Source organism: Camellia sinensis, chromosome 5 (genome assembly GCF_055761805.1).
Source record: "Camellia sinensis isolate YWXY chromosome 5, ASM5576180v1, whole genome shotgun sequence".
Lineage (NCBI taxonomy): Eukaryota > Viridiplantae > Streptophyta > Magnoliopsida > Ericales > Theaceae > Camellia > Camellia sinensis.
The window spans coordinates 206,220,572-206,235,324 of record NC_138965.1 but is presented as its reverse complement, the minus strand read 5'-3'; the positions used below and the strand labels follow the sequence as shown (position 1 = coordinate 206,235,324).

The following is a 14,753-nucleotide window of genomic DNA, read 5'->3' as shown; positions in this document are numbered from 1 at the left end:
GAAGGGGGCAACATGTAGGAAAGGGGAGGAAGAAAGGTGATGCGGTGGACGAGGTGGTTATGGGTAACAGGGAAAGGTGTCTGTAGGAAAAGAGATGGTGGATGATGGCGACATGTTCGACAGGGGTGGTGGCAACAGCTGATGATGGTGTTGGGGATGGGTTGGGCAGGTAGAGAGATTAGGGATTTGAAATTTTAAGATTTGAAGACAAAAATAATTTATGTCGCCACAAAATTGTAAAATATTAAAAATGAGTGATGTGAAAAAATGAAAAGAAAAGCATACTATATAGCAATACACTTCCACGAGTAATATGCCTCCTTTCAAGATACTATATAGCAATGCATTTCAAGTGAAAAAATATCTCTCAATTCAATCTGACAAGAGAATTTCTAAGAATATACCCGTCAGTTCATTTCCGATAATACATCCTTGTCAATTGATCCCAACAGTGCCATCTTGTCTTCTGTTGCGAAATTTCTTGACAATAAGAAAGCAAGCACTTGGTGTCTGTGATGACTAGGTTTCAGAGTCATTGTTCAACAGATAGTTTTCTAATAGGGCATGTCCTCGTATTGTGCCCTTTTTCTAGGCATAACCAGCAAGTGTATGTCCGACTTTTAGGGGCATCATATGATTTTCCTTGAGTGGCTCGTGGGCATGTCCTGCAATTATGCCCGCTCTGACCACATATCCTGCAACAATGATGCCTTGGAACCTTGGCTTGTGATTGAGTTGGCTTTGACTTAGGACAGGTTCTTCTGTTATGCCCCTTTTCCCCACATAACCGGCACTTGAACCCTCTGTCTGTCAAGCTGTCTTGAAGTTCTGGGCAGTAGTACCTTCTATGCCCTTCCCGTCCACAGTTCCTGCAGTAAAATTTCACTCCTGCATAAATTTAACCGATGTCAAGTTTGATCAAAGGGTTAACATTCTAATTACATCGAAGGAAAATCATGGGGAACAACTATAGTGTTTGCTAGAGTTTTCTAAATATGATTTGAAAATAGGAATTATATTTTGAATTTGTGAGTTTTGGAATTATGATTTGAGTACAGAAAATTTGCTTAATGAATGAGTTTTAAAAATAGTTTTGAATTGAGTGGGGAATGTTTGATATGACATATGATATATGATACAAAAACATACAATTCATAACCAAACACACAACTCAAAAATCTATTAAAAGCTCATAAAAAATTTCAAAAATATTGTTTTATTAAAAATAAAAAAAAAACAAGTGCCAATTGCAACCAAAAAAAAAAAAAAATCGCACTATTTAGATCAACCGGCCGGTCAATCGACAGGACGTCCGGGAGGACGATTGGTAGGCCAAATTTCAAAATTTAAAAGGCCGACTGGAACGAGTTTTCAAAGGGAGTGGTGGAATTAATTTTCCAAAATTCAAACCAAACATCATACTAGAATGCAGGGGTAGAACTATGAGATATAACAAGACATGCACCACATGTCAAATAGTCGTCACCTATTAGCTCCAGAAAATACTCAGTAAATTTCAAATTATGAGTTTATACAGATTCCAATCATCTACAAATTCATATTGGAATAGTGACCATGGATGATATGGAAATTTAAATATATCCCAATAATGTGACCGCAAGTGTGAAACTCAGTAGAATCCCTCAGCAACATCAAAAAGGGCACTTAGCAATGGTGATTCGTAGTATGGTTTACAATCCTAGCATGGTTCAAAAGCATAGCAAAACATTCCAATCATATAAAATCTGCTCACAAAATAAAAATTAGATGTGTGTAAATATATCACTAAAAAGATGTCACCATGTCCTGCATTGATGGAAGTACATGAACAACAGACCTTTCATCGAAACACTTCTCTTGCGACGGTTTTCTGGATCACTAAAGAAAGCTTTCATAGCTTCAGATGCATGCTTCCTTGCTGCAGCAGTCCCTTTAGTTTTCTACATTAAAATATACTTTAAATCTGAGCCTTCCTGTTTAAATTTATTCTAAATTTTGTGAATTGATACACTTTTCTTACAAACTACTCCATGTATGCATGATAGTCGTCAAGCATTTTTTAAGCAAAGATATGCTCTTCATGTGCACTCATTAAGTGGCTTTATACTTCAATCTTCCCAAATGAATCATATAATTTTTATTAAATAATTTTATCTCTTTTGAAAATATTGGAAAATAGAACATTACAAGTTTGTAAAGTACACAGCATTTTTTTAATATATATATATATATATCGAAGCACAACTTTCGGTTTTTCCAGCTTCTCATAAATTTAAAGTCATTAAAAATACAAAATATATACATAAGCATAAGCCATAATTCTGGTATAGTATTCTGTCGAGATTCTTAATTTTTTATCAATATGGAATCAGATTTTAAAAACCATGCATTCAGATATAAAAGTTCTAGACAGATTTCAGACCTTAATCGCAGCCACTCTTTGAGCATGTAGCATAGGATCACGATGGATAATCTTCATTCTCTTACTAAATAGGCCAGTTCTGGCATTGAGGCTCTGCAACCATCCAACTAAAAAAAGAAGCTTAAATTCACGATCTAATCAATATATCTCTATCCATGAAAATCATATCCACAAAAATAACAGATACAAACTGTAGTCACTGTGAAAACTGCAAATTGTATAGAATGAAACCATCTATGGAAAATTCGATTCCTTGGTTTTGCTTGATTTCAGATACTTAAAGCCAAGTTTGGCAACTCTGAAAAAAGCCAAAAAGTTAAAAAGTTATCACTACTCACCAAAAAAAATATTGAAAAAATAATTTCCCACACATAATACAAGTCAGCCATCATGAAAAGTCAAAGGGGCTGTGCAGCGTTTGTCCCAAGTATTAGACAGTTTGGGGTAATTTTCACACACTGTTGTTTGGCCCATGGGGGCCTATCACGGGTCCCGTTTTGATAATCTGAACCGTTCAATGTGTATAAATCGCCAAGTACTATATGTCTGTAAAAAATAACATTGATCGAATATCGATAATTATATGATCAAATCAGTTTTGTATGAAAAAATGGATGATGTTATAATTAACGATTGAAAAAAAACAAATCTGATCAGATAGCTATCGATATCCGATCAACGTGATTTTTTATAAGCACATAGTGCTTGACGAGTTCTACATATTGAACGGTTCAGATTATCAAAATGAGACCCGTGATGGCCCCCACGGGGCGAACAAAACAGTCCACTACAATGCCCGAAAAGTACCCAATAATTTCTTACCAAGAATTTGGCTGCCAAATTGTACCGCTGTCATTCACTCATCTCCAATCTTCTCCTACACACTTCTTTATATAATTTTTTAATACACATTTTTCCATAAAAGTTCAAAAAGTTAACCCAAACATCCATATTTTTTAATCCAAAAAGACAAAAAGTACACTTATTTAGAACACCCTAAACAATCCCTTAAGGATCCTCTCTCTCTCTCTCTCTCCTCATTTTCTTTTCTGGGCTCAAGGATCCTTCATAGTTCAAGTAATTCCTCTATCTCTTGCACAAGTGCCATTAATAGAGGCTTGGGCTGGACAGTGGACACTTTAGAATAATAATTGTACTCCATCATTTGACTGTATCGTGAAAGAAATGAAGAATTTTTTTCTTCAAAGTAAAACCAAAAGTGGGGAAAAAGTAAATCAGAAATCATCAGTAAAGCTGGTAAATGAGACAAAGTAAACAATAAACTGTCTAATAGCACAGTTTCATGTGTTCAATGCAACTAAAAATGGAGCAAAAAACTAACTTTTAATGATCTGCTGATCTTTAAACCAACTTCAGGAGGTAGAGACGAGTATACACGCTTTGTTTTCCGCCTCACTTTCAACTTTATGTCTAAATTGTCTACTTCATCATCTTCCTTTACTTTAAATGGAGAACTGAAAAAGCATACACATATAAATGAGCTTTCAATAGACAGACATTAAAAGTAGATATATATTGAGCGAAAAGGCTATATAAAACTTGCATATATATCGAGCAAAAAGCCTACGTAAGAAGATAGAATACCTAGTTGCTTAGTTGCCTTTTTTTTCTTTTCTTTTCTTTTTTCGTTTTCTTTTTTTCTTGTTGCTTGATTGATTCATTTTAGCAATGATTCAACTTAAAAACGATAACAAATACAATATTCAAGAAAATATAGTATAGGCTCTGACAGCAGCAATACATAGTGTTGGAAAATTTAAATGTAAGTGTGAATCAATAAGAAAAGAATTACATAGAACGGGCTTTCTCCCATGGCTGTTCATCAATTGACTCTTCCCATATGACACAATCTCCCGAGCATTGATGACAAGTCTTTATACCCTATTAGAATTGGGGAACCAAAATAAGTGCAGGGCCAAACAAATAAAAAGCATATACACAAAGAGCAATGTCTTAGTACTACCAAGATATTACCAACATAGTACAGTCCACACACTATTCAATGCAAATCTAAATCTAGTCATAATACTTGTATGCAATTTAAAATATGAGGTGTGCAAGAACATTTACCTTTCCATTACATTGTGAACAATCTAATCTAGATCGCTCTATTCCACATTCTGTACATGGAGTATAACCCCTTCCCCTGCAACTTGGGCAAGGCAACTCTTTGATGTACTGGCCATTTGGACCAAACCACGATCTAGGTTTGGGTGCACCAGAAATGATATTCCTGAAATCAAGAAGCCCCCAAAATTCACTCTTCCATTGTACATCTAATGAATAGTGAAATACAAGCAAGCCACCGCAGCTTAACATCTGACATTACCACTAAATTAGAATGTTTTAGCAGAGAAGAGTCAATTACAACAACATCTAATAACGGACTTCTTCTTTTTTTTTAAAGCAGATGCGAAACAGAAAAGCCACCAGATTTATAACTTGAAATCTCCAAATATAGTAGAAAATCTAAATCGTGATAGCTAGGCGGGACAAATGAGATTCTACAACTAACGTTAAGCACGAATTGGAATACACACAATTCCGGTTTGTAAACTAGGTGAGACAATAAATAAGAAGATTATGGCTTCTCGCCTAGGTGAGAAAAGAAAAGAAATGATCATCGTTTCTCACCTTAAACTAAACACCATTTTGTATGGATGTATAAGCAATTTTTTTTACAATGCTTTGTATTTAGATGGACAATTTAAGTAATTTGAAACAAATTTATACACAACTACATGAGAAACAAAACATTTTAAAAGAATATTTTTCTTACATATTCTCACCTCAATCACAAATGACGAGAGTTGTCATTCTCTAAATTTCTTTTATTTTCTGACCAAACTCCTCAATCCAAACAGGTTAGTTAAATGATAAACATGTTCACCAGTACCCATAAATTAGGAAATCCTAAAGAACACCCCAATCTCTCTTTAAACATTTATAGAGATACATGTTGACGCAAATAAGAAATTGTACAAATATACAAAAGGGGAGGGAGAGAGAGAGCTTAAACCTTGGCTGGACATCAACAGCAAGTCCAAAGAGGTCCTCTGAAGGATCATAACCCACCTGCCAATAACAACCCAATTACAATGGTCTCATTTTGATTCGGACACACACACATACATATACATATATATATGCGCGAACACAGAGAGAGAGAGACAGAGAGAGAGAGATGCCTGGTTTTTGTTGGGCGGTGGTGAGACTGAATCATCGTTTAAGGAGGAAGAAAGTGAGACGCTAATATTTCGCTTTGAATGGAGCAAAACCCAGAGACTCAAGCCTCTGTTGTGTCTCCATTGAACTCTGTTGCGTCTCCATTGAGGCGCTAAAACTCGAAAAGAGGACCAAATCGACGACATTTCACTACGATTTCGTTCATTAACTACATGAGATGAGAGAGAGAGAGAGAGAGAGAGAGAGAAGAAGAAGAAGAAAGAGATGAAGAGGATTTCAATCCTTTTTCGCGTGTGGATGAGAGACAAGAGGCTCGACTTTTCGCTCCTCTACGCGCAGCTTCGCGATGTGCTCCGTGAGCTTGGCTGATAGTAATATTGATCCAACGGCTGCTATCAATGTATTTCCTTTCTTTTACAAAAAAATAAGTAAATAAATAAAAAATAATAGAACACAAAATACTCATATATGATTGGCCATATAGACAGTCTCATTTTCTCTTTGTTAATTATAATAATACAAAATTAAAATACATAATAAGCCACAAAAAGTGTAATGGTTAATTTAGATTTATACAGTTTTTTTTTTTTTTTGGTTTTTTGTGTGTGTATGTGTGTGTTTTTTTTTTTTAATATTTTATGTAATTTTTTTATTTTTTAAATACACTTAATCTAAATACATTTAAAAAGTATAATATTTGTAAAAAAAATTAAAAAATTCACCAAATACAAAAAATACCAAAAAAATAAAAATTCAATAAATTTTCATATTTTGTGGTATAATTTTTTTTAGTTTTAAAGTATATTAAGATTAAGTGGATCTAAATTTTTTTAAAATTTGATTAAAATATTTTAAAAAATCATTATAAATACAAAAATAAGAATTAAAAACTCAGAAAACTGTTTTTAAAAATTTAAAACCAAAAGGGGTAATGTGAAAATCACTAGTTTTTGTTGCACAAATTTTTTATTTTTTATTTTTATACTTGGTAGGATGTTAACAAATTAATAAATTAGATTAGTATAACTTATTTTTTTAAAAAAAGAGAAAAATCTAGAAGTAAAACTATATGAAGTAAGTTGAAATTATTATACAATAAATTTAAAAGCACAAAGAAAATTACAAAAATTATAAAATCTTTAAAAATAAGTCTCACAAATAAATTTTATAAAATATTATTTATACATATTGGGTTTCTAGATTTGTCATCATACAACCTAATATATTTTGTTCATAAATTACTTTTGTCTTTTGTCTTTTGTCTGAATTGTAAAATTAATGTACATATAAAAAAATATATAGTAATTCTTTTTAACATTATTTAATCCTTAATGACCACTAATAAACTGTTACAAACAAGACTCAGAATTTATGATGATTAAAAGTGGACGAATTGGCACAAAATAATAAAAAAATAATAATTAATGGCCTATTTGGTATAACGTGGACCGCGATTCATAGTATAAGTCCTCTCAATCAGCACTCATCAAAACCCTCTGATTTTTACGGTAACACTGAAAACTCCACAGAAATGCTGAACCTTTTTCCATCTTCATCTTGTTCATGTCTCACCATCCAAAACCCTAATAAACTCTCCTCTCTCGAATCCATTACACCCACTTGCTTAAACCCTAACACCGCTTCTCTCTCCTCCTCTACAACAACCAAACCCTCTTCCCAAAACCTCTCCTTCAAATGCCGCCACTCCAACAATTACTTCGAACAACAGCAACAGCAGAGGTTCGCCCCCAAACCCCCACCAACGAACGACTCCAAGTCAGGTGATTTTCTCTTCATTTTCTTGCTATCCAAACAGGGTGTTGAGTTGGGTTTTAATTCATTTTGTGTTTGCTCTGTGTTTAGGGCAACCTAGAGTTTTCGTCGGCCATTCGGTATACAAAGGAAAGGCGGCTCTCACGGTGGAGCCTCGGCCTCCGGAGTTTTCAGCTTTAGATGTATGTTTGCATTGAGTTTACAGTCTGCTTGGGTTGAGAGATTTGGACAGAAAATAAAAGAAATCGGTTTCTTTTAGTGATAATCACTTGTTTAGATTACTAAGGCCGTGTTTGGTTGGAGAATTTGGAAAGAGTTTTGAAAAGAAAAATATAAAAGTTAGGTTTCACGCACTTTTTTTCTTTCCAAATTTCGCCTCAAATCTTCCAACCAAACATAAACATCGCGTAAAGAGGAGTGAAAATGAAGAAAAAATGGAAAGAAGTGGAGAGAAATTGATTTATCTTAGTAACCCACTTTTTGAATCTGTTGTTTTTTTTTTTACTTTCGAATGTTAGAATTGTAATTCGAGCATGCCAGTAAGGATCAATAAGTCTTTATAAAGGTAATAAAATTAATTAGTTAGATGATTGTTTCGAAGTTCTTTCGGTCTCAATGAGGAGGACTTTACTGGTGGCTTAGTTTTAGGAGAAAATTAAGATGACTAGAAAAAATAAAGAAAGAGGGAACAAAAGTGTCAGAAATCAATCTTTTATTAAGGCTTTGTTTGGGATAAACTAAAAAGGTCAAAAAGTCAAAAAGTTACCAAAAAAAGTTTAAAAAGTCTATACTATTCAAGGGTAGCTTGTGAGGGAAGCCACCTTTGAATTCAACTACCCAAAAAGTCAAAAGTCAAAAGGTAAAATGGTCATTTTGATTTTATTACAATATTTTATTACACATTTTTTTACAAAAATTCAAAAAGTTATCCTAAACATACATATTTTTTTCTCTAGTTTTTTAATAAAAAAGTCAAAAATGTACTTATATAACACATCTCAAACAACTACTAGGTAAACAAAAGTTTACAATTGTACCTTAACACTTTCATAGCTTCGAAAGGGTTTACAGCAACAAACTAATTTAGAATTACCCCTAGGAATTTAAAGTGCAGTACAGGAATGTAAAGACTGGAATTTAAAGGACTGGAAAATATAAAATAAATGAACTGGTTTCTGGATCTTGTCCTCGGTCCTTGCATTATTAGCACTCTCCTCTATTTATAGGCTCTGAATATAACCGTCGAAATGGCTGATAATCCGTCGAAGTAAGTGATAATTGTCGAAATGATCTCCATGATCACTGAGTGTGGCCTGTGCTGTGGCTTTGATCAATTTGTTTCCACTATTCCACTTTTCATGGTTGTGCTTCCGTCCTGAATTGGATTTAAATTGTAGACAGCCGTTTGGCCACATCACCTTAGATATCTTGATTGTTCCCATTTTTCACGGATCCATTGCCATTGCTACAAGTTGCCACGCATTTGTTGATGGTTGGAGACTTTTACTGATTCCCCAATTTGCCCCTTATAATCCATGTGTCAGGCTGTGATAGGTCTGTACAAAATATATAGCCAACAGAATCTATCCAAAGATTTTGACAAAAAAGAAATGGGATGATTATTAATTTTATATAATAAAAGTTATTTTTGGTAATATAACATATAAGAATTTCTTTTCTATTCTTTTATGTAGTTTATCCAAACAAGATTGGAAAAGAATCAGTTTATTTATTTTTCCGGCAGCTTAACCAAACAAAGAGGGAGAGAAAATACAATATTTTCTTTTTTCTCATAACTTAAAATAGTGTTAGTTCTGTTAATTGTAAGAACATGGTTCTGAGATTTGTGTGCTGTGATTGTTTTTGTTTTGATTGCTTGATGGGTTTGTTTTATCACAGTCCGGGGCGTTTAAGCTTACCAGGGAAGGTTATGTGTTGCTTCAGTTTGCTCCTGCAGCTGGTGTTCGTCAATATGACTGGGGCCGGAAGCAGGTAAACCTCTGCTTCAACATGAAATTGCTTTAATTTGTTGTTTGTTGGGGTCGCAGTTAGTGAATTTGGCATGGAAGACCATGCTTTCATTGTTTGAATGTATTTTCAGATTCAAAATTTTGTTTACCTTTGCATTTCCCCAGGTATTCTCATTGTCAGTAACTGAAATAGGAACTCTGATTGGCCTTGGAGCAAGGGATTCATGTGAATTCTTTCACGACCCTTTTAAAGGAAAAAGGTACTGTCTTTTTCTCAATTAAAATTTGCATGGAGAAACCTAGTTGTTCGCTTGACTTTGTAATGGATTTCTATGAGTTGAAAATAGTATATGTTCATATCGTAAGTTCATAACATATCCTTGTCATATCACCTACACTTTTAACCTTTGTGTGTGCCATAATTGCTTAGTAGATTCTTGTAGGTACATGTATCTAGATTTCTTATGCGGCGAGCCGCATCATCACTAGTGTATTGGCTCAAATCACCCCTTTACATCTTGACTTCAACCTAACCTCATGGCCTCGCATTGGATTTTCATGCCTTGCCTAGCCACATTGCTAGCCATGTTTGGAATGGCAGTACCTTGATGTCGTTATGGTCGAGTGTTGTAGCCATTGGATGCTTGAATGATTCCAGACCCTTGGTTGGGATCACCAGAGGATACGTGGTTTGAAGAATATAGCTGAGGTTTCATCCCATTCTTCCTCAAGGGGCTTTCACCTTGCTTGATCAGTCTTACAGAGATGTCTTCCCAAAAAAACAAGGCCAGACTTTGACTAAGGCATATGATATTTCGTAAGGTGTATCGTACCTACTAATTGTAGCTCCTTGATATGATTCATGTGATCTGAGTATTTTTGCGGTTGTGCCAAGGGAGATGAGCCACCTGGCCTTGAGCATGGGACATCGTGCAAGGTTAAGCTGGCCTCCATGGGCTGACCCTCCTATGAAAGGAGGTTTCCATCTCCATACTGGTATAGATAATATATATACACACATATATATGTGTGTGTGTGATGTGCATATTCACCACTTCTGGCAAGTTCAGAAGCTCTCCAGTCTTCACCTACTCACTCTCTCTCTCTCTCTCTCTCTCATGTCCTGTGGTCATGTTTCATCTCAGTATTTACCATTATTTCCAGAGAGCTCATGATTTACCTACTCACTACGAGCAGCCTACAATAAACTCTATTGGGAAAGAGTAGTACTCACTTTGCATAGCACCTTCTTAAGAGTTAAAATGGATGGCAATGCCACTACCTCATCTCAAGGAGGTGAGGAGGAGGCTGGGGTCTTTCAACAACATCTCTCTTTTGATTCTTTGCTGAAAGAGCAATCCTCCCAATTTGCTGTTCTTGATCAACTCTTTACTTAATGCATTGCTCCTATCTCTTTAGTCAGAATTGAACTTAAAACTAATTGGCTCAATAAGAATTCCTAAACAAGGTTTCCGCTATCAATGATGGGGGATGGTGGTATCCTTGGAATATGAAGCATCACACATCATTTGGTACATCTAGAAATCACTTGAAAAGTTCATATTTTCGTAGTAAAGTAATATGCGTGCACTTTCATTGGCTCATAAGAGCAGTCACGCACGGGGCTTTTGTAGGTACTTGTATTTGGATTTCCTACATGCCGTGCCACATCATCACTAGGGTGTTGGCTTAAATCACCGCTTTGAAATTCTCATCTGTGGCATTTCAATGTTTCAGCTGTTAATTTTTGGTGCATTTGTTTGGAGGCCATTTCCTTTGAATATTTTTGTTTCTTCATAATTGCATCAACCCATGGCGAACCCAAAAATTTTCAGTGTGCCTGCTAATATGTTTCCTGACAGAGATACATGTTGATGTACTCAGGAAGTCGCTGTTCAGCTCAACATTCGTAGGATTGCTTATTGCTGTTATAAACTTGTTTAATCATCTCAAAATGTCAACTGCATTGTTTTTTTGTTTTACAGTGATGAAGGTAAAGTGAGGAAAGTGTTGAAGGTAGAGCCCCTTCCTGATGGGACTGGCCACTTCTTCAATCTCAGTAAGCTTCTTTTGCCTCAAAACCTTGGCAGTGATTTTGAAAAGTATATACTTTCTTCTGATCTAACATTTGATTGGTTTGTGTTCTGTGTGTACGTATTGAAGATGTTCAAAACAAGCTAATAAATATGGATGAGAGCATTTACATCCCTATTACCAAAGCCGAGTACACAGTTCTAGTCTCTGCATTTAATGTATGACACTCCTTTTTCTACGTCTTTTGTATTTCTCCTTATGTAACTGCATTGAAATTCAATAGAACTTTTTGATTATGAGATCAAGTAGCATGAGAAAATGGCATCATATACATTATGCATCCAAAACACTATTGACTTATATTTTATTCCTCGTGATTCTGTGCAGTTTATTGTGCCATACCTTTTAGGTTGGCACACCTTTGCCAATTCCATAAAGCCAGAAGATAATATCCGTGTGAATAATGCTAATCCCAGGTCTGGAGCTGACTTTGAATGGAGCAGGTAGAGTAGTATAGTCTTTCATTGTAAGGTTCCCTAGAGCATGGGATGAAGAATGATGGCCTTTCGATTTTCTTGGCCTTTTTTTGTTGCATTGTTATTTCTTGTTTAATTTGCCCAGCTTTGTTGTGCTATATTGGCCTGTTTCTAGGTAAAAGATTCCCAAATTTTTTTGTTAGTTTTCTTTGTTGTCAGGTTGGATTTTGCAGTGGCTGCTTTCAGGACAAATATTTTCAATGAACAGATTTTCACATTTTACCATCTGTTTTTTTCCCACCCTTGTCCTTGTGATTTTTTTTTGTTTTTGTTTTTGTTTTTGTTTTTTGATTTGGGTTTGGGGTGATTGACCGTAAAAATTGTTGAAGGCAAGCACACAGTGTCTTTCATGGGCTACACCACTCATAAAGCTGTAAAAGATCGATGGGTTGTCTAATGAACTTTGTCCAGTCCTAAAGTTTTAGGCCATATGTGATATTCCATATATATGTAAAATAAAATATTAGTATGGTATATAACGAACCAAGTAGACTACTACTAACAATTTGGTTTGAGTATTTTGTGCATCATGTTGCCTTCAGCATTACAAGAAGTATCAGAGCCAATCGTAATCCCATGAAGGGAACTGTGACAGTGTGGTAAGAGTAGTAGAGGCTCGGGAGTGGGGGTAGAGATGGTATAGCTGGTCATAACTGACCACAAAACAGTCCATGTGCAGGTACATGATGCCATTTATGTTACAATGCCACAATGCCCTTCATGGGACTAGGGTCGGCTCTTCGTGTGCTGGTTGTGAGGGTGGAGTTCTCATCAATCAACAGCTTCAAGAATGCCAAAATTACTCCTTCAAAAGTCTTGGGCTGGGACAATTGGAACTATAGGTATCACATCTAATTGGGCAGATCAGCGTTGCAATTACTTCCTGATCAGCATTGCAATTACTTCCTTTGTGGTCTGAGAAAATTTACGTGGACTCAAAAATTCTGGCCAAAATGTGAATTCTGGCAATGCATACATCTGTCTCTCTTCAAATAATGTTTCATTTTAATAGAAGTTTCGTGCACTGAGTTGCCCTTTCACTGTGATTCTCATCAATCTCGAAGAACGATCTATAGCTTATGTTTACAAAACAAACTGAAATATTAACAATATATAAGAATTTACTAAAGTAAATTACTTGTATTGAAATTAAGCAAATTACAAGGCTCCTAAACGTTCTCTTAATTAAGATCAAGAGATGTTGCCTCTTCTTATGACTTTAAAAGTAAAATATGATGCTTATAACTTTTTTAATTTTGAGAACCAATAAATAAAGTTGAATGGAGCTTATCTTTATTGTTTATAATGTAAAAATTAACTTAATTTAAAAAATAAAAATTATTTAAAAATGATAAGATTTTTTTTTAATTTTAATTTTTAATTATCAAAATATTTAGCTTACATACCAAACAAATTTCAATCTCCCCCTCCTAGAAAAATTAACATAAAAAATTTTACCCAAAAACAAAGAGGAAAGATTTTTGGGAAAAATCTTAAAAGTTGAAATTGTATTCCATTTGGTCCTATAAAAATTCTGTTGTCCCCTTTGGTCCTTTCCGTTTTGGAAAGACACAAATATCACTAATGGGAATATTTAATAGTTTTTTTGTGTAATAGGATTACTTAGTGTGCGTGCGGGTCACATGCCGGTGTGTTGGGTGCCACGTAATAGGAAAGCACACTAAAACTTTTTATAGGTTTTGGGTTTGGTGTGCTGATTCCATATGCCACACACCTCGATCCAACTACGTACAAACGATTGGGTTGCCATATCCAAGATATACAACATTTGAATTTGGGTTATGTTTATTTTTTATTTTTTTAGTGTTACATAATATTCGTTACGTTAGAGTGTCACATGTGACGTTTGTGAAAAGTATACTAAGGAATTTTTAATTTTTTTAGAGTGTCACGTCATACTCGCTACGTTGTCACATTCGAAAAAAGTACACTAAGAAGTTTTTATTTTTTCTGAAGTGTCACATCATATCCGCCACGTTGTCACATTAGGAAAAAATATTTTTTATTTTTTTTGAAGTGTCACATCATACCCATCACGTTATCACATTATGAAAAAGTACACTAAAGAGTTTTTATTTTATTTTTTAGAGTACAAGTTTTTGGAGTATCATATCATACGCGCCCCGTTGTCACATTTAAGAAAAGTACACTAAGAAGTTTTTAATTTTTTGGAATGTCACATTAATACTTGCCACATTAGAGTATTACATCATACATGTCACATTAATAAAAGTATATAATTTTCTACCAAAACACTACCAAAATTAAAAATAAAGCCATACAAAAATAAACTATCCACTAATAGGACTTAACAGATCAATAAAAAAAAATTGAAACTAATTAGAGTAGCATCACAATGGTAATGTCTATACTGAAATATTCAAATATCAAAAAGTGCACATGTAATCCCACCAAAATCGTCTGCCAGCAAATGGAAGGGTATAATTGACTATTAAATACTAACAAACAAAGAAAACAGGATCAAATGGGATATATTCCCCAACTAATAGTGATAATGCTAACCGTCCCGGGTGGATGGGTCGGGCTGGTCCATGCTCTTCAAGCTCCGGTTTGGGGTGGTGATTCCGTCAAATGACCTGCATGCAAGTCCAAAGGGGAACGGGGCAGTCCCCCAGTGAACCCTCCGGCGTGAGAATTAGTAGAGGAGGAAGGAAAATGTAGAGAGAGAGAGATGGAGAGATAGAAAACTTTACCTTTTTCTTGTCTTCTTATTCTTGCTTATATCCTTTGGTAATCATTTCAATGTCCCTCGTGATGTGCCCCCTTCCG

The 14,753-nt window shown here is 34.8% G+C and overlaps 2 protein-coding genes across 2 annotated transcripts; one reads left to right on the top strand and one right to left on the bottom strand.

The window, feature by feature from the left end:
* Positions 1 to 300: 300 nt before the first annotated feature.
* Positions 301 to 5,977, bottom strand: LOC114286683 (zinc knuckle (CCHC-type) family protein). The gene is made up of 8 exons (XM_028229882.2): positions 5,632 to 5,977; positions 5,463 to 5,518; positions 4,514 to 4,676; positions 4,236 to 4,324; positions 3,765 to 3,897; positions 2,423 to 2,515; positions 1,838 to 1,940; positions 301 to 888 (listed from the first exon to the last, which is right to left on the bottom strand). Exons 1-8 carry the CDS (start codon positions 5,812 to 5,814, stop codon positions 533 to 535), a joined length of 1,176 nt encoding a protein of 391 aa, XP_028085683.2. The 5' UTR covers positions 5,815 to 5,977; the 3' UTR covers positions 301 to 532.
* Positions 5,978 to 7,102: 1,125 nt separating this feature from the next.
* LOC114286682 (single-stranded DNA-binding protein WHY1, chloroplastic) lies at positions 7,103 to 12,167 on the top strand. The gene is made up of 7 exons (XM_028229881.2): positions 7,103 to 7,410; positions 7,493 to 7,584; positions 9,302 to 9,394; positions 9,538 to 9,632; positions 11,358 to 11,431; positions 11,536 to 11,624; positions 11,794 to 12,167. Exons 1-7 carry the CDS (start codon positions 7,161 to 7,163, stop codon positions 11,911 to 11,913), a joined length of 813 nt encoding a protein of 270 aa, XP_028085682.2. The 5' UTR covers positions 7,103 to 7,160; the 3' UTR covers positions 11,914 to 12,167.
* The last annotated feature ends 2,586 nt before the right edge of the window (positions 12,168 to 14,753 follow it).